General features: G+C 32.5%; 2 protein-coding genes across 4 annotated transcripts; both read left to right on the top strand.

Annotated features, from left to right (window-relative positions):
• Positions 1 to 865: 865 nt before the first annotated feature.
• On the top strand, positions 866 to 6,954 carry LOC115707043 (phospholipid:diacylglycerol acyltransferase 1). Of its 2 annotated transcripts, XM_030634865.2 has the most exons (7): positions 866 to 1,816; positions 2,400 to 2,622; positions 2,773 to 3,056; positions 3,972 to 4,296; positions 4,557 to 4,816; positions 5,339 to 5,824; positions 6,504 to 6,954. In XM_030634865.2, the coding sequence occupies exons 1-6, from the start codon at positions 1,350 to 1,352 to the stop codon at positions 5,814 to 5,816; spliced, it is 2,037 nt and encodes a 678-aa protein (XP_030490725.2). In that variant the 5' UTR covers positions 866 to 1,349; the 3' UTR covers positions 5,817 to 5,824; positions 6,504 to 6,954. The 2 variants fall into 2 exon arrangements, with proteins under 2 accessions (XP_030490725.2, XP_060964362.1); XM_061108379.1 differs by having other exon boundaries at positions 1,043 to 1,816; positions 5,339 to 6,954.
• Positions 6,955 to 8,506: 1,552 nt separating this feature from the next.
• On the top strand, positions 8,507 to 15,527 carry LOC115707041 (polyadenylate-binding protein-interacting protein 3). Of its 2 annotated transcripts, none has more exons than XM_030634864.2 (15): positions 8,507 to 8,793; positions 9,827 to 10,009; positions 10,087 to 10,233; positions 10,449 to 10,585; positions 10,928 to 11,118; positions 11,299 to 11,476; positions 11,575 to 11,811; positions 12,354 to 12,481; positions 12,648 to 12,711; positions 12,822 to 12,855; positions 13,185 to 13,510; positions 13,795 to 13,938; positions 14,615 to 14,701; positions 14,833 to 14,895; positions 15,105 to 15,527. In XM_030634864.2, exons 2-15 carry the CDS (start codon positions 9,868 to 9,870, stop codon positions 15,132 to 15,134), a joined length of 1,908 nt encoding a protein of 635 aa, XP_030490724.2. In that variant the 5' UTR covers positions 8,507 to 8,793; positions 9,827 to 9,867; the 3' UTR covers positions 15,135 to 15,527. The 2 variants fall into 2 exon arrangements, with proteins under 2 accessions (XP_030490724.2, XP_030490723.2); XM_030634863.2 differs by having other exon boundaries at positions 8,508 to 8,793; positions 9,848 to 10,009.
• Positions 15,528 to 18,149: the final 2,622 nt, after the last annotated feature.

Below are 18,149 nucleotides of genomic sequence, written 5' to 3'. Positions count from 1 at the left end.
TAGAATATTATTTTCTTGGTCCTAAGTGTATTCTTGAATAGAGGTTCTACTGTATCTCTTTTAAACCTAAACATTTATTTTTGAGCACTTTCCGAAATATTTCATTTAAATTGAGATAATATTTTTTTGTTTTGATTTAAGCGTTTATAACAACCATATTTTATCTGGACTCGGACCGAGGACCTCCAACACACACCTATTCTTAGCTCAAGTGATTTAAATTGAGATAATATTCATCTTTATATATCTAAAATTATTTCTATTTCTAATCAAGACTTTAGGTGTACACCCGATTATATACAAACATTGATAAAATAACTACTTTGCCCAATTCAAATTACTAAATTAGGTTTCTTAGATGGATAACAAAATCAGAAGAGTCGGTATATATAAATGTTTTCATTTACAAAATTATAAAGAAAATAAAACACATGGGCCTCCATCCATCCATATATCTTATATAAATTTAATTTAATGTCTCTAATCTAATGTACCACGTTGCCACCAATAATTGATCATCTGACACAGCCACATAATTATTATAATATATCTCACATTTTCAACGCCTCCACTCCACAACACTCAAAAACTCAAATATTAATCTAATTTCAGAATTAGTAATTTTCAAATAACAAAATCAAACATTATTTCTGATCTACCAGTCAGTGCACCAACTCTACTTCACTTCACAACATATTAATTTAAGCATCAAATACACTCTAGATGTGATATTTTATAATTTATTAGCAATACTTTTTTAAAATTATTATGTTAAATTATATAAAATTTAATATTTAATTACACTAATTATAATATTGATATGTTTAAATCCTATATGACCACTTAAGCTTGTTAATATTAATTTAGGTTTAGATTTTTTTTTTTTAATCAAAGGCTTAGATAATTGATATGTGTATAATGTTCATTTTTATTATTATTTTTAAATAATTCCTTGGGGACCAAAGACACACTATTATAGACATAAAATGTCTAATAATAATAATAATAATTAAAAAAATTTAGTAGCGTATACAGATTAGCTATAATAATAACATAGTTACAAAATTATCATTTTTTTCGTTCAGAATAAATCTCTCCTCTCATCTCATCTCATCTCATCATAAAGACATAAACGTCAATTTTGCTCCAGAATTTTCGTTTACTTCCAACCTTTTCGATTTTTGTTTTTTTTTTCTTTTTTAAATAAAAAATTATTATCTTTTCGCATTATTATTCGTTTTTTTTTGAATATGGCAAGAAAATGTTAGCTGAAAACGGTTTCAGGAGAGCCAATCAGATGCTACTAAGAACGGAAGCTTAAGCGTCACACACGGTTTGTAAAAACGAAAATGGCTACGATTCGGAGAAGAAAAGCTGCGGAGAATAGTGAGATTAGCAAAGAAGAAGAAGAAGAACATAAAGACGAAGAAGAGAGTGATGATACAAAGAAAAAGCAACCAGGAAAGGTACATAAAGCGAAAAAGAAGAGTGAAGATAAGAATAAGAACAAGTGGTCTTGTGTGGATAGTTGCTGTTGGTTCATTGGATGCATTTGTACAGTTTGGTGGGTTTTGTTGTTCTTGTACAATGCTATGCCGGCTTCGTTTCCCCAGTACGTGACGGAGGCCATAACCGGTCCCTTACCGGACCCGCCTGGTATTAAATTGAAGAAGGAAGGAGTCAGCGTGAAGCACCCTGTGGTGTTTGTGCCGGGGATTGTGACTGGTGGGCTTGAATTGTGGGAGGGTCATCATTGTGCAGATGGGCTTTTTAGGAAACGCCTTTGGGGTGGTACCTTTGGAGAAGTCTATAAGAGGTAAATTTGAGTTGTCCACAATTTCTTTTCATCAATTTATGGAATTTATTGTTTTTGCTTTGTACTGTCAATTTCTTCTTTGAGGCTTTCAGCTTTTATGCCTTTGTTTCTATTAGTAGATTGGTTAATAATGATAGTAATCGGTTTCATTTGCTAATCTATAGTACAATAATCTAATTTCATTTGTATAGACTATTGAAAGAGACTTGTTTAGTGTGAATTTTTCCTCTGTTTGATGTACCCAAGTAAGGATCATACCAGCTGCACACCTTTACTTCCATTATTTGTCTTTTAATAGAAAGAAAATCGACCATTCCACTTGTTCAAAACCGTACTCTTTTATTGTTTTTTTGTTTTTGGTTTTAAAATATATCTCTTACTAAGGAATTGATAGGAAATTTTAGAATATACTGTATCCCATGGCCTAATCTCTGATGTTGGTATGTGGGTTACAGACTTCAACTATGGCATTTTTATAATTATTCTCATCACTATACTTGTATATTGAAATTTGGAACTCAGCAGTTTTCATTTATTTATTTATTTTACACTTGGGCAAGCTGATTGATTGGATATTTCACAGACCTTTTTGTTGGATGAAACATATGTCATTGGACAATGAAACTGGGTTGGATCCCTCTGGCATAAGGGTCAGGCCTGTGACTGGACTTGTGGCTGCTGATTACTTTGCTCCAGGGTATTTTGTGTGGGCAGTTCTGATTGCTAACTTGGCTCGTGTTGGTTATGAGGAGAAGAACATGTATATGGCTGCATATGATTGGAGAATCTCATTTCAGAATACTGAGGTACTCTCTTTTAACATTTTTTTTGTATGATATTAATGTAGTTGAGTGGTTTAGTATTTCTCTTCACATGTTTCATTCAATTTATAATATTGTGAACTGCTTGTATTGGTAAAGATATTCTTGTCAAATTCGTTTAATTCGTTTAATTAGGTAAGAGATCAGACACTAAGCCGGATAAAGAGTAACATAGAATTGATGGTAGCTACTAATGGTGGGAACAAGGCAGTTATATTACCACATTCAATGGGTGTCTTGTACTTTTTGCACTTCATGAAATGGGTTGAGGCTCCAGCTCCAATGGGTGGTGGGGGAGGACCAGACTGGTGTGCTAAACATATAAAGGCAGTGATGAACATTGGTGGACCCTTTTTGGGTGTTCCAAAAGCTGTTGCTGGTCTTTTTTCTTCTGAAGCCAAGGATGTTGCAGTTGCCAGGTTTGATTCTTGTTTTCCTTCATGTACCTGAATAGTCATGACTTAAGTAGCAGCATTTTGTTTGCTTGTGGAGAATGAGATGCCTTCAATTTGAAATAGTTTTTTAAAGCGTGTAGACTGTATGTAGGTTCGTATACTTGAGTAACTAAATGTCGTGTACACTGCTTGTTTTCCTTCATTTTGAAGTAATTTTTATGTGAAATAATTTTTTCATAGAGTGTAGATGTAGGTTAGTATACTTGAGTAACTAAATATCTCTACTAACTCTTATTATGAATCCTGAACGTTGTGCAGGCTGACTGTCTAGGTTAGCTCGATTCTATCTCAACCATTATTATGACACTCTTTGGGTCATTTGTGAAAAGAAAAGAAATTTTCAACGTTTGTGTTTCTGCTTTTACACTGCTAGATATTACTTTCTACATGGTCTGTTCAGATATCTTTATTCATAAGTTTTGGATAGCTTTCTATGCTTTCGTGTAATTTTTAACTACATAAAAGGACGAAACATCAGCTTGATGTTAGATGTCACTAACTATTGGTAGCAACATGACATTCTGATTTCTTCTCTAGCTATTAGAGTAAGCATTAATGGTTTTCAACAAATAAATTTTTTAGTTTTATTTAATCTGTTTCAGTCTGATGGAAATTCCTGTAAAGTCTGAGAATCAAAGAATTGATTTGAAGATTTTCTTGTATTGAATCAATTGTGTAAAATGAGTTTATATACAAGCACAGGATAGTAAAGCTGAGCTAAAAGTTAGTTATGAGAAATAACAGAAAGCTTAACCAACTAACAGTGACTAACATTAATAGCCAGCTAAGCTAACTAACTATAGCTAGTGTCCTTAACAATTCCAACAATATAATATGGCTTTCATAGTTGAAGATATGTTTGTCATGGTTCGAATGCAGGGCTATTGCACCTGGTTTTTTGGATAATGATATATTTCGCCTTCAAACTTTGCAACATGCTATGAAGATGACTCGCACATGGGATTCAACAATGTCAATGATACCAAAAGGTGGGGACACTATATGGGGAGCTCATAATTGGTCGCCTGAGGATTGCTATAATCTTAAAGAAAGTCAAAGAAACAATGACACCCAGATTTCAAGTGAAGAGAGGATTGAAAAATTGTCTTCTCAATCAAAATCTGCTCATTATGGAAAAATGATATCGTTTGGAAAAGATGTAGCAGACGCACATTCGTCTGAGATAGAGAGAATTGATTTTCGGGTAAGGTTCATTTCTTATTAAAATTTTCTAATTAAGCAGAAATATTGGGCCTTCTGCAATACAGGATCATAAATATTTAAAAAATAACAATGCAGGGGTTTGACAAATAGAAACAAAAAAGAAAAAAGTAATGTGCACATGCCCTTTGCGTGCACTGTGCTCAATTAGGTCTTGGCAGTTCTTTCATACAAAGTCTTATTATGTCTTGATTATTCCCTTGAAATTCATTATTTATACTAAGTTGGCAAACTGGTATATAGGATGCAATCAAGGGGAACAATATTGCAAATAGTACTTGTCGTGATGTGTGGACTGAATATCACGACATGGGGATTGAGGGAATCAGAGCTGTTGCAGATTATAAAGTGTACACTGCTGAAGAAGTTGTGGACCTACTTCATTTTGTTGCCCCAAAAATGATGAAGCGGGGTAGTGCTCACTTCTCTTTTGGAATTGCTGATAATTTGGATGATCCAATGTACAATCATTACAAATATTGGTCAAACCCTCTGGAGACTAAGTGAGAATCCTTGCATTATTTCTCTGTAATTGATTTTGTCTCCCCTTTTTTTCAATTCAGAAAATACTTCTTGAATGTAAGGATCTCGATCATTTGCCTCACAGATCACCCCAATATGTGGTAGTCTAAACTTCTTATTGATGAGCCACCCCGAATCAAAGATGTGCGAAGATATAAATGGCTCTCATTTTTTGTTTAGGCAATTCCGGATGCTGCAGCATAATTGTAAACCTTTGAAATGGTCTTATGGACAATTTTATTAGGATTGATTGCAGCATAAAAGGATTAAATTCTTAAGAAGACTTTTCTTTGATAGGCTGAACATATAGGTTGTCTATCTCAAGAGTACTACATCGCTAACATGCCTCATAATTTAGCAAGTTTACCTCACTTTTCTTGTGTTGTTAACATTTTCTTTTTGCATATATTATTGCAGATGCATTGCACGCCGCTTCTGTAGTTCGAGCTCATTGTTGGTCATTGTTTTTTTTTTCTTATGAAGACTTTTTTTTTTCCTTACAGATTACCAAATGCTCCTGATATGGAAATCTTTTCTCTTTATGGAGTTGGAATACCAACTGAAAGAGCCTATGTTTATAAGTTATCTCCTGCAGCTGAGTGCTACATTCCATTTCAAATAGACACTAAGGCTAATGATGAAGAGAACTGTTTGAAAGATGGGGTGTATTCTGTAGATGGGGATGAAACAGTGCCTGTTTTAAGTGCAGGTTTCATGTGCGCCAAAGGTTGGCGGGGAAAGACCAGATTCAACCCTTCAGGGATGAGAACATACATAAGAGAGTATGATCACTCCCCTCCGTCCAATCTACTTGAGGGTAGAGGTACTCAGAGTGGTGCTCATGTTGACATAATGGGAAATTTCGCTTTGATCGAGGATGTCTTAAGAGTGGCAACTGGTGCTTCTGGAAAGGATTTGGGTGGCGATCAAGTCCACTCCGACATTTTTAAGTGGTCTGAGAAGATCAACTTACGTCTATAATTTAAGTGGTATGTATTCCTTCTATTGTTCTAACCATAAATTTTGATGACCATTAGCTTAGCTCAACCAATTTATGTGTGGCCATACTACACTAAAAAACTGTCTGTTGCTTGATATTACCGATTAATTTATTTGAAATAAGCTTGTTGTAAAATTCCTTAGGACCCAAACTTAGAAGAAGATAATCCAAGACAACCAATAACAGAAAAAATAAAAAAGCTAAGGTTATACTGGATCATACTAAAACAGTGTCCACCTTCCAGATTGATCCCCCTAGAACCTCTCCTCTAGCAAAGAGAATTAGAATAAGTTACACACACAGCTATGCTAATTTATTAATTTGTCCATGGTAACTGTTATTCCAAACATCTACACACATACAGCACCTGTTGACACACAACACCTCTAGAGACACCCAATAGGAAAACTCAGATGAACAAGGATTCCTTTTTCAACATTCTCTCTTGATCTCAACATAGATGACTCTCTTTTTCATACACAAAAGACTCTCTTGATCTCTTGTTCTCTCTTTTGTTCAGAATAAAATGACTCACTATTATAGTCAACTAACCTAACTAAAGGAATTAAACATTGTAACTAACATTCAACTAACTACAGTTAATTTACAATCTCCAACAAATATATTTTGAACTTATCACCTTATTGTCTATGCACTTTTTCTAACAGAGTGCAGACTTTGCCCCCAAAAGATAACCACGTTGTGTTTTGCTAAGAATATGAGCTTGTACACGACCATCAAAGCAAACTGTTGAATGGCATTCTCATATCATATAACTTGAATAATAATATAGTTATGGAGAGAGAGAGAGACGATTTTCACTTAGGTCTGGTTCTATGGGAGGCTCTGAAAGACAAAGGCCAGCTCTTGAAGGGTATTTCTTATGATTATTTATTTCCTTAGTTTACTCTGCTATTTTTTTTATTTCAGGCAAAAGGAATGTATTAATATTAAGCTAATAACATAAAGCCATTTATAAGTTGCTCTATGTTTTAGTGTATAAGTAAATTTGTGGCGGCGTGCAAATATAATGCAAGCACGGTGCCAACTATATATGTAAAGATTTGCCACGACTTATATAAACATAATTTACTATATCAACAAACTTTGAAATTTGAAGTCGTTGACTATGACTACTAGATTAATGTACCTTTCTCATGTTGAATATTCACTAGTATATAATATATTAACAACACATAACTTGTCTTTAGATTATGTAATGTACATACATCATGTAGCAAGTGATTATATTTCCTTATGTTATTCTTCTACTTGGTTTATTTGTTTAACTTTCATCTTCCATGGATTTTTGATTAGCCAAAACCTTGGTTATATCATATATGGATTTTGAAAGAAAAAAATTATATGCATAATTGACATTGACGGGTCACGGGTTGAAATTATGGAAGCCAAATGTGAACGGAACAGACTTAGAGGTTATTTGATGGTTTTAATTTTCGAACGGATAAAGCAACTGATTATTATTATTATTATTATTATTATTATTATTATTATTATTATTATTATTATTATTATTAGGGCCTCTTTATTTTTATATTTTAAAATAGTGTTTTTACATTTTTATAGAAATTTACATAGCAACTCATATAACAATTAACAGAACAATTTAAATCAAAATTTAAATCCACATAGCAATCCACATAGAAATTATCATAGCAACTTAAATCGTGAAAAAAAAAACAATAGTGTTTTTACATTTTTATAGAAATTTACATAGCAACTCATATAACAACTAACAGAATAATTTAAATCCACATAGCAACCCACATAGAAATTATCAGAGCAACTTAAATCGTGAAAAAAAAACTATTGCAGCTATGAAAATTTTAATTAAATGTTATACATCTCTCTTATATTAAATGTGATTATTTAATGAAATTTTTTATTTAACTTTTTTTTTGAAGTTAATAGTTAAAATTAACATTGTTAAATTAATTAATTAATTTTTTTTAAAATAAATAGTTTTAAAGATTTAAATTTAATTAAAAAATATTAACATAATTGGATAATAATTTTTTATATAAATTTTAATTTAAATTTAGATTAGATGTTACAATCAATTAATCATACTTTATAATAAATTTAGTTATTATATTATTCAATTTATTAATTATAGTGTTAACAAATTAATAAATTATATTATTAAAATATTTAAACTTATTTACTTAATAAAATTAGTATTTAAAAGATTAATTTTTATATATTTTAAAAATAATTAAATTTAATACAATTTAATCATTATTTTATATATCTAGCAAAAAAACAAAAAACTAACATCTATAAACATAGAGATCCATGAAGTTGATCTTTTGAACTATAAACAAGCATTAAATAAGAAAAAAAAATTCAAGGTCTTGCTGTTTTTTTTTTCCTTCATAGCATACAAATTCAGTTGATTGACTTATGAATCTTTATAAAATGATTCAACATAGTATTTTTAAAATTGATTCACATGTGATCAACATGTAGTCCAAAAAAACTGGAAAATAGTTATAAGAATATAATAAGATTTATGGTAAAATGAATATTTATAAAATAAAATTAATAATAATTATGTTTTTCTATTTTTTTTCTTAAGTTTTGTTTTTAACAGTCAAATTTTGAAAATTGATGCAAGTTGATATTTATACACCGTAGCACAGGTGAATATATTCGAGTGCCATATTGATATTGTTTAGCAATTTACAGAAATTGTAATTTTTGTAACGGGTCTCGCCGTTTCTCTCTCGATCAAACCCAAACTCCAAACCCCAACCCCAACCCAAATCTCTCCATCTCTTCACTCGCCTCGTGATTCGCCTTCTGAGATCTTCGCTTTCGCTCTGTAACGAAAGCCCTTTTCTTTCTCTATTTCTAGCCCTAACTCACTGAGTTCGCCCCCTTGAACTCGGAAGCTGCTTCGGACTAATCACAGGTTCTTTTATTGACTTTCTTCAGGTGAGGATCGTTTCTTTAAAACTTCTATTCTAAATGTATGAATTTCCCAATTTAATACATTTACGTTGCAACCTAGCTCTGCTTGACTTCTATTGTTTTCTGCTTTGGGCGCTCTCTTAGGGCAAAGAGAATAAGCCAATAATAATAATTATAAAAGCCGAAGCTTTGGCCTTTTACTTTTGGGGGATTTGTTTGTGAATAGAACGTTTTTTGTTCGGGATCATATTGGGTATCAAGCGAATTACGTTAATAGAGGTTTTGGTTAGGCGAACTGTGGTGTTGTAAAGCGTGTTGAATTTTATAGTTGACGTTTGCGTGATTTTGCTTAGTTGTTTTACTACGTCTTGAAATTTAATCTCATCGTGCCATTAATTCTTTCATGATGATCTTTAGTTTAGCGAAAATCAATTGGGATCGTGTTTGTGCGTTCTAGGTTGATGATGATCTTTAGTTTAGCGCATTCAATTAGCATTAGAGCTTTTGACGATAATGCAAGTGACATCCATAAAACTACAATTCACGTGCACTTTAGCAGATAATATGGTCTTTCATTATTTTTTAAATTATACTGTGCATTTAGCTTGATTTTCATTCATTTTGTTTGGCTAGGTTCATTGGGTCTACAAGACCTTTTGTGGGTAAGGTTGGGGGCTTTGATTAGTGCTATAATTTTCTCAAAATTTCAACATTATTAAATATGATTTTCCGGATCAGGACATTACTCTAAGATATTTTGGCATTGGCATATGTTTGAAATTTTTATTGCTATTCCAACTTTGGTCAACACTTTTTGTGTTTTCTTAAGTGGTTGAATGACGATATGCATCGCTTAGCTAGCTAGAGGCATTACATTATTGTTTGACACTTTAGAGGCCTTTATGTAACATTCAAGGCTAGATGCTTTTCTTCGAGAAAGTTGAGTTCCTGTTATGTTTAGTTTCACATTCGCTTATTACCATCATCTCTAAACATGGCTTTTTAAACATTAATTATTCATCCAATGTATGTTAATGCAATAGAGTGGCTTAAACAGATGCCAAGTTCTTTTTCATAGGTTAAAGGGTTCTGTGAAGGATGAATATGCAACCGGCTGTCCATTCCAGATCATCTGCCAATGGATTTGGCCGTCGAAGAGGCGAAAGAGATGTGGGGACCAGGCCGGAGAACAGGTCACAGAGTGGAAAATCAAATTCCAATAACAGATTAACATCTACTGGTGAAATTCACTTACAATTTCTGTTGTTTCTTATTAGGATTTATTTTCCTTTATTAAGAGTCTAAACTCTATGACAGGGAGCAAAACTGGTGGCCATGTGAGTCCTTCACATGATCGCTTAGTATATATAACTACTTGTTTCATTGGTCAGCATGTGGACGTCCATGTGAAAAATGGATCCATATATTCTGGAATATTTCATGCAGCAAACGAAAAAGACTTTGGTAGGTTCACTTGTTCTATTTTTGTTGAAGAGTGTTTCTTTATGTTGTTCTAACTTTTTTTTATTTGTGAAAGATACTATATTTAATCACTTATTCTTCATTGAGTATTTTGCAATTTTTCTGGCGTTTAATATTACTTTAGTCAGCTTAGCTGGCATCTCTAATCCTGTATTTTAGATGAACTTTTATCATGTTCACCTTTTTGTTACATTCAGGAATTATATTGAAAATGGCCCGCTTGACAAAAGATGGTAGCTCTCGAGGTCAAAAGTCTCCTGCGGAGTCAGTTAGCAAGCCTCCTGCAAAGACATTGATTATACCTTCTAAAGAACTTGTGCAAGTTATAGCGAAGGTTTTGCGATATTTATGTTCTACTCTTTTTTCTGATATCAATTTGTTGCATATATTTTAAGAAGTTCTGCCTTTTTTCTTTCTTTGAAGTTATGTTCTTATTTTGTTATTGCTAAAACTACTGTTACGATAGTTACATTAAGGCCTTGCTTGGTAACATTTTAAGTATCAAAGCTCAATAAAGGGTGGAGATCTTCTGAAGATGTTAATTTGGAAAATCTTCACAATTATTTTTAAGTATATAAATAAAAATGTTTAGGGGTAATAGCTTAATAGGCATCTGCATTAGACATTACATAATTGTATAGGGTATGCTGATGCAGTAGTAACTCAACTTTGACAGGACGTGTCTGTTACAAGTGACGGATTCTTAGATGAGGCTCAGTGTGAAAAACAGCAAGAACTTATGATAGATTCCGTCATTTCACAATCTCGCCAAGTTGAGTTGGAGAGGGAACTTGAGCCATGGATCCCTGATGAAGATGATCCGCAATGCCCTGAATTGGAGAATATTTTTGATGGCCATTGGAATAGGTTGTTCTAACATATATTTTTTCTCATATTTATTGGTGGTGGTATATCAATGTTGCAAATGATTTTTTTCTTTCAAGTAGGGTGCCATTTGCACAACTTTGTGGTTCTTTAGTCTTTTATTGTGCGTCCTTTGAATTTTTTTTGCTTTCCCAAGTAATTACTATTGTGTTTTTCCTTTAGGGGGTGGGACCAGTTTACAGCAAATGAAGCCTTGTTTGGAGTTAAAAGCACATTTGATGAGGAACTTTACACTACAAAACTTGAGAGAGGTCCTAAGACCCGAGAGTTGGAAAAGGAAGCTCAAAGAATCGCTAGAGAAATTGAGGGTGAGGACACTCGTGATCTTCATTTAGCAGAGGTGAGGCTTTATTGATGGCATTTTGAACCTATAAATTTTTTTATTTACCTTCGTAGTTTTCTAGGTTTTGGGTGTTGATTTTCTTAAACGCAACACAGGAAAGAGGCTTTCAACTCAGTGGAAATTTGGATATTGATGAGGAGACAAGATTTTCTTCTGTCTTTCGGGGTAAGATAGCTGATGACAGTGGTTACGATGAGGACATATTGGTGGATTCCCATAATAACGACACCTTTGGAGATTCCTGTACCTCTGGAATTAGTAGTTCATCATCTGATTGGAACAAAGGAAAGAGTAATGATGGGGCTCGAGCTTCATCAAGTTCTTGTGCTATGGTAGTTCCTTCTTTACAAATCTTTCTCTTAATTTTTTTCCTCCACATGCTAGTTGTTGAAGTGCCTTGCTGTTTATTAGCAATTTGACTGTTTAAACAATTTTGTTGCACTTTGGATTATTGTCAAAGAGTTAGTTGGTTCTGCAGTTTTAAGAGTTGGTAAACTGTGTGAATATTTTGAAGTAAAATGAACTGCAAGACCTAAAATTTTGTTCTTAATTATCTTTCTTTTTTGGTCATGGGGTTTATTGAAGCAACTGCCTATATATCTTCTATTCTATCTCCATCCCCAATCCCCTTCCTCTCTACCCAGAAAAGGGAATTTAACAAATAAAACAAAATTTGAGAATAAAATAGTTTCTGTTCAAAGTGTTCCATACATTTCTGCATCCTCAGCTCTTATTTTGAAATTTCTTTCTGATATTGTGCTGCTTTTCCCCTGGACATTGTTTCGTATTTGGGAGAATGGTCTTTTAATCTATATGTGTATTATGTATTTTCTCTTTCATACCAAATGTTATGGATTGCTATTCCTCTTTGCAGGAGCAAGCACAGTCTTCGAATTCGAGTGTTGGTGTGGATTTAAGCAGGTCTGGTTCCTATGATCATGCTGGGCAGCTGGCATCAGAACCACTTTTTAAAAGCTCTTCTGCTACAGCTAGTGAAAGCAGGTTCCTAATAGAGTTTTCTCATAATATTCATTTCTTTAGGATTGTTTTTTGATGTATGTGTGTGTGTGTGGAGGGAGTGGAAAAAAGAAGTTTCATTTTTTTTTTGTACTTTAGTTTAAGCAGCACCTGCCTTTTTTCATAACTAGTTTCTTGTCTGAAATTTTAGGATCTTGGATAATCAACTTCGCGAACATGGAGGGAATGTGAAAGAGTATTCAGAAAAACAAGCTGTGAGTAAAACTTCCGCTGCTGCCTTCTATTGCTTTTCTTATTCTTTTATTGCTTTTAATATCCTCATTTTTCTTTTCTTTTCTTTTTTTTTTTAAATTTGTATTGACAGTTTATCGAGGGGATTCAATTGTCAAAACCTGATGGTGAGTGTTCAATCTTTTGGAGAATTGGATGACTTCTTTCCCTTTTTTGTAATATGTATTTATCATCCTTTGATACGAAAAGGTTTTGTGCAACTATGAAATTTAAAACTGAAAGTCTTATTGGCAAGAGTTGTTTATGGTTTTTAAGGAAAAACAAAATGTAGATCTGTAATAGTTGCAGTTTTCTTGATGAAACTTTTGTCTTCTATATCAACAATTTTGTTTTCTGTCATTTTCAGTTCAGATAGTTTTTTTTTTCCTTCTTTCTCTAACTTCCTCTATTTCTCTCTCTCAACATGTAACTTTTGTTTCTTAATTTCTCATCGCAGATTCATCATCTTCGCTGAATGGGAAGAAAGATGGCTCTGATAAAGGAGGATTATCTCCTAATGCCACTTCTTATGCTCCGTCTAGTGTTCCACTGAAGGGAAATGAGAAAACATCTTCTCTGAGTGAATCAGTGGATACTGTTGTTACTGGAAAAGCACATGGGCAGGCTCAAGCTGTTAACTCTCATGGTCGGCCTGGTAGTTCTGCATCTTCCAGTTCAGAATGCGCAGTTACTGCTGCTGCTCCTAGCGGCCCTGGTTTATCACCAAGCTCGTCTATGGGCTCATTGTCGTCTGAAAGATCTACACTCAATCCCCATGCTAAGGTGCAATTAGCTTGTCATTTATCTTGATCACAAATATCTCTATCCCACTCACTTTTAATAAGAACACAAGAATTATTATTTGCCCTTCAAGAAAAAAAAAGTTATTTGATATAGAAGATATTTGCAAAAATGGCTCAAATTTGATAGACATTCCATCTGAAGCCTATGCTATTTTCTTTTCTGATTCTGCTAGTTCACTTAGATATTTCATTCACAATCATTGCCTTCTATCTTGCAATAATCTAATATATACGGTTCTCATTTATTTTTTCGCCTTCTGTTAGGAATTCAAACTCAATCCAAATGCAAAGATTTTTGTACCATCTTCACCAATAAGGCCTCAATCCCCTGTGTCTGATGGCTCCTTCTATTATCCACCTACTATGCCTGGTGTACCACAAATGCATGGCATGCCTGTTAGCATTGGAGTAAGTACAGTTATATGCAATTATTTCTCTGGAATGTTTATATGTTTTGTGGAGATGTGTGAATTATTTTAAATTTCGATAGATGATAGTTTTGTATTGGCCTCTGTTGGGCCACTATAAAGTCAACTGATGATTTGAGATGTCAGAGAAATTTAGGCAATGGAGTTTTGCAACACAGTCATTAGCATTGAAAATAATTCAATTTCTAATGATACTAATGTTTATTCACTTAACCACGCTATCAATTGAAGTGTGCCTCTGAAATTGTTCTGTAATTGCACAGCATGCTTTTATGTCTTATGCTTTATCTAAAGTCAGCTAATCATTTTATTGTCTTTTATAATGTGTAAAATGAAATGTATTATCTTTATAAATCAAAAATAAAAATATAAGACAAGTAGGAAATGCTTACTGTAATTTATCAGAATTCAGTCAATCTTTTATCTTTGAAAGTCTTCTTGTTCGGACTATGTTGAGAAGTTACGAGTATAATTGTTTACCTCCATTCAGGTGAAGTAGATTTTGTTAAGACATGTTGTGATAGCTATGAGTAGGGTAGGGAATATGTTTAGCTTCGAATCGTGTATTATTACCATATTTAATAATGTTATAGCAATATACATACTTAAGATTTATTTACTTTTCACACTTAATGCTAATTTCAAAATGTTTGCAGATTGGGCCCTCCTTTCCCCACCAGCAAGTTATGTTTAATCCCCAAGCTGGACAGCCACAAACATATTTTCATCCAAATGCGCCTCAGGTACTAAAACTTAATTCTGAACAAAACTTTTGGGAGCTGTCACCTCACCGCTGTGGATTTTATTTTTGGTATGTGACTTAATTGACACTATAAATTCTCGATCTTAATTTAATATCTTCACCTGAGTGCAGTATGGGCAACAGATGCTTCTTGGTCATCCTAGGCAAGTTTTGTACATGCAAAACTACCAACCTGTAAGCAATTTCCTAAAATCTTTCTTCATTTATTTTGGTAAAATGATTGTTGGATAGTAAATTGAATGCTCGTTTCTGGTTTAGCTTCTCGTTGAAAGATAGTTACTGGATTATTTCTTGCAGATTTTATCTGTGGTTCCTAATGTTTATCATCTTTTGATATGAGATCGATTTCATTAGATTCATTCGTGTGAATTTTGGATGTACAGGAAATGCCATATAAAGGACGAGAATATTGAGTTGTTTGTGGCGAATGGATTGTTGGTTTTGCGTTGGTCAGTAGCAGAAGAATAACCCACCTGGGAGTTGGAGGAACCTATTTAAGGAAAGTGCCCGCCGTCCCATGATTATTTAACATTTGTGTGTGCTAGAGCAAGTTTACCGTTTCTCCGAGATATAAGGGTTGCCGCCTCCATTCCATCCTTTAACCCATGCTCTATGTATTTTGGGGATTTTCCCAATTTCATTTAGTGCCCTTCACATTTTCTCAATGTCTTTTTTTTTTTTAATTTATGGAACTTCATAATTTTGTTTCTTTTTTTTTTTTTTTTTTTTTTTTTTTTTCATATTTCTTCTTTATGTTACTCAATTTGGGCTTTAATGAAAAGTGAAAACAATGATTTGTAACACTAGGGGCTCTGTCTGCAATTTTTTATGAGTATTTCTTATTAATTAGTATTATTTGCGGTTAAATATTCGTTACAATTCCAAACATTGGATTATGTTAAAAAAAGAAAAAGAAAAAAAGATTCTCGGCGAGAATATGTAAAAGAAAAAGTACTTTTTATACATTTATGGCATGTTTATTAATAAGTAATGGGAATTTATAGTAAGGTAAGCATTCCCTTACATTTGTTTACTTACATTATTAAAATTAAGAAAGGGAGAACTTGATTGAATAAAGGAGAAAAGAAAGGGAGAACTTTCCCCACCAATTTTATAAGGAATGCCATTAAGGGTAATGGATTTTAATTATTTTTATTTTATTTTTTAATATTAAATATATAATGACAATTTTGTCCTTTAAAATATGTCTTACAAAATAACTATCATATAATATAGTTTAACTCAAAAAGGCAATTTAGTTAATTTAAGCATTCCGATTACGTTTCCTAATAAAGTAAACAAGATAAATCACTACCATTCTATTTCCAAAAAATTTTAGTAAACAACATATTACAAATATTGATTCCGATTATTTTTCATTTATTCCGTTACATTTCCCCTTTAATTTATTCCGATTCTGAATACTGTATAGTAAACGTGCCATTAATCAATCTTTTTTTTTTTGGTAGCAAAATTCTTTTATGTTTTAATTTTAATACACTTAACTCCCTTAATTTTTTTTTTTTGTGGCAAAATTCTTTTAATTTTTATACACTTAACTTTTTTATCTTTTATTTAGGTGGCAAAACTTTTTTAAATTTATTTTTCTTTGCAAATTTAAAGTTTTAGTTAGATATTACCGTTAAATACTAATTGAATTACTACCGTATCGATTTCGAGATTTTACCATTACATATACAGAGGTGCATATAGTGGTCATCCAATTGATATTTAACGGTAATATTTAACTGTGTGTCAAATTTGCAAAGAAAAGTAAACATAAAGAGATTTTGCCACCAAAATAAAAAATAAAAGGGTTAAGTGTATAAAAGTTAAAATATAAGAGGGTTTTGTCAAAAAAAAAAAAAAAGAGTTATGTGTATAAAAATTAAAGAGTAATTTGCGGCAAAACCCCCCAACTATCAATTTACTTGCAAAAAATCATCCAACCTCATATTTTGGTGGGAAAACCATCCAAAGTACTGTTCCGTTTACATTTTTAAGGTGTCGTCTGTCCAGCCTCGTTAAGTTCTAATTTTGCCCACGTGGCAATGACAAGTCACTAAAAAATTATCCTATGTGGCCATATTTTACAAAATAAAAATAAAACTTTAAGAGTAATTTGCGGCAAAACTACCCCAACTATCAATTTACTTGCAAAAAACCATCCAAAAATCTTTAAGGTTGGATGGTTTTTTGCAAGTAAATTGATAGTTGGGGGAGTTTTGCCGCAAATTACTCTTAAATTTTTTGTTTTTGTTTTAATTTTTATTTTGTAAAATATGGCCACGTAGGATAATTTTTTAGTGACGTGTCATTGCCACGTGGGCAAAATTAGGACTTAATGAGGCTGAATAGACGGCACCTTAAAAATGTAAACGAAACAGTACTTTGGAGGGTTTTCCCACCAAAATATGAGGTTGGATGGTTTTTTGTAAGTAAATTGATAGTTGAGGGGGTTTTGCCGCAAATTACTCAAAATTAAAAGATAAGAGAGTTTTGCGACAAATTGCTCAAAGAAAAATGTTTGGAATTAGTGCCCTAGCAATTTTCTTTAATTATTGATGAAAACTATTGATTCCAGGTGCAAAAATTCATGGTTGTAAATCATAGGTCTTATCATCAAACTATTCATCATAAAAATCCAACTCACAGTTGCTGTAGCTTGTGTTTCTTTCTCTTTCTTGTGTCTTCTTTGTCTATTTATAAGCTAGGAAAAATGAATGCTATTCTTAAGACTATTAGGAAAGCTATAATTTTATAGCATCGAAACCTTACCTCACCAACCAAAAGTACAGTTGTGGGCTGTCCTACCGTTATTTTTCAGTTGCATTTTAATGACTATCTATTATAGCAACTCAAAAGAAAAAGAAAATAACCATTATAGTATTTCCCATTTTTTACATATTTTTTATGGCTAACTGATTTTGATTCTGCTGTCAATTTTTCCTATAAGAAAAATTATTATAGGAATTGGACATGAAACTATAAGAAATTATTATACACACTGAAATATGACAATTGTTTTCAGCAGCTGTTGAGATTTTATTTGAAATTGGTTGCCACTCACTAAATAGGTGCTTATATAACCCTGAAAAAGAAAAGAATAAGTGCTTACAGTATTAAAACTATTGGCTAATGATGAAAATATGAATTTTATGTACTATAAATGTGGCACCAAAGCATAATTATTCTTGTATTAAATAACATTTGAGAGCATATATAGTTTTGTGGGTCTTAATTCTTATCATTGTGGCTTATTTTGTGGAGTGGGGATTGGGCTAGCTAGGTACGATCCAAACATTTTTTAAAGAAAAATATATACATATATATATTTTTTTTAAAATAATAGCTTAACAATGTTTTCAATCCCTTACTACTTACTTCTAGGACCCTCTATAAGTAAATATAATTTAGGTTGTTTATTA

This window comes from Cannabis sativa, chromosome 1 (assembly GCF_029168945.1).
Source record: "Cannabis sativa cultivar Pink pepper isolate KNU-18-1 chromosome 1, ASM2916894v1, whole genome shotgun sequence".
NCBI classification, from domain to species: Eukaryota; Viridiplantae; Streptophyta; class Magnoliopsida; order Rosales; family Cannabaceae; genus Cannabis; species Cannabis sativa.
This window is presented reverse-complemented; position numbering and strand designations above follow the sequence as displayed.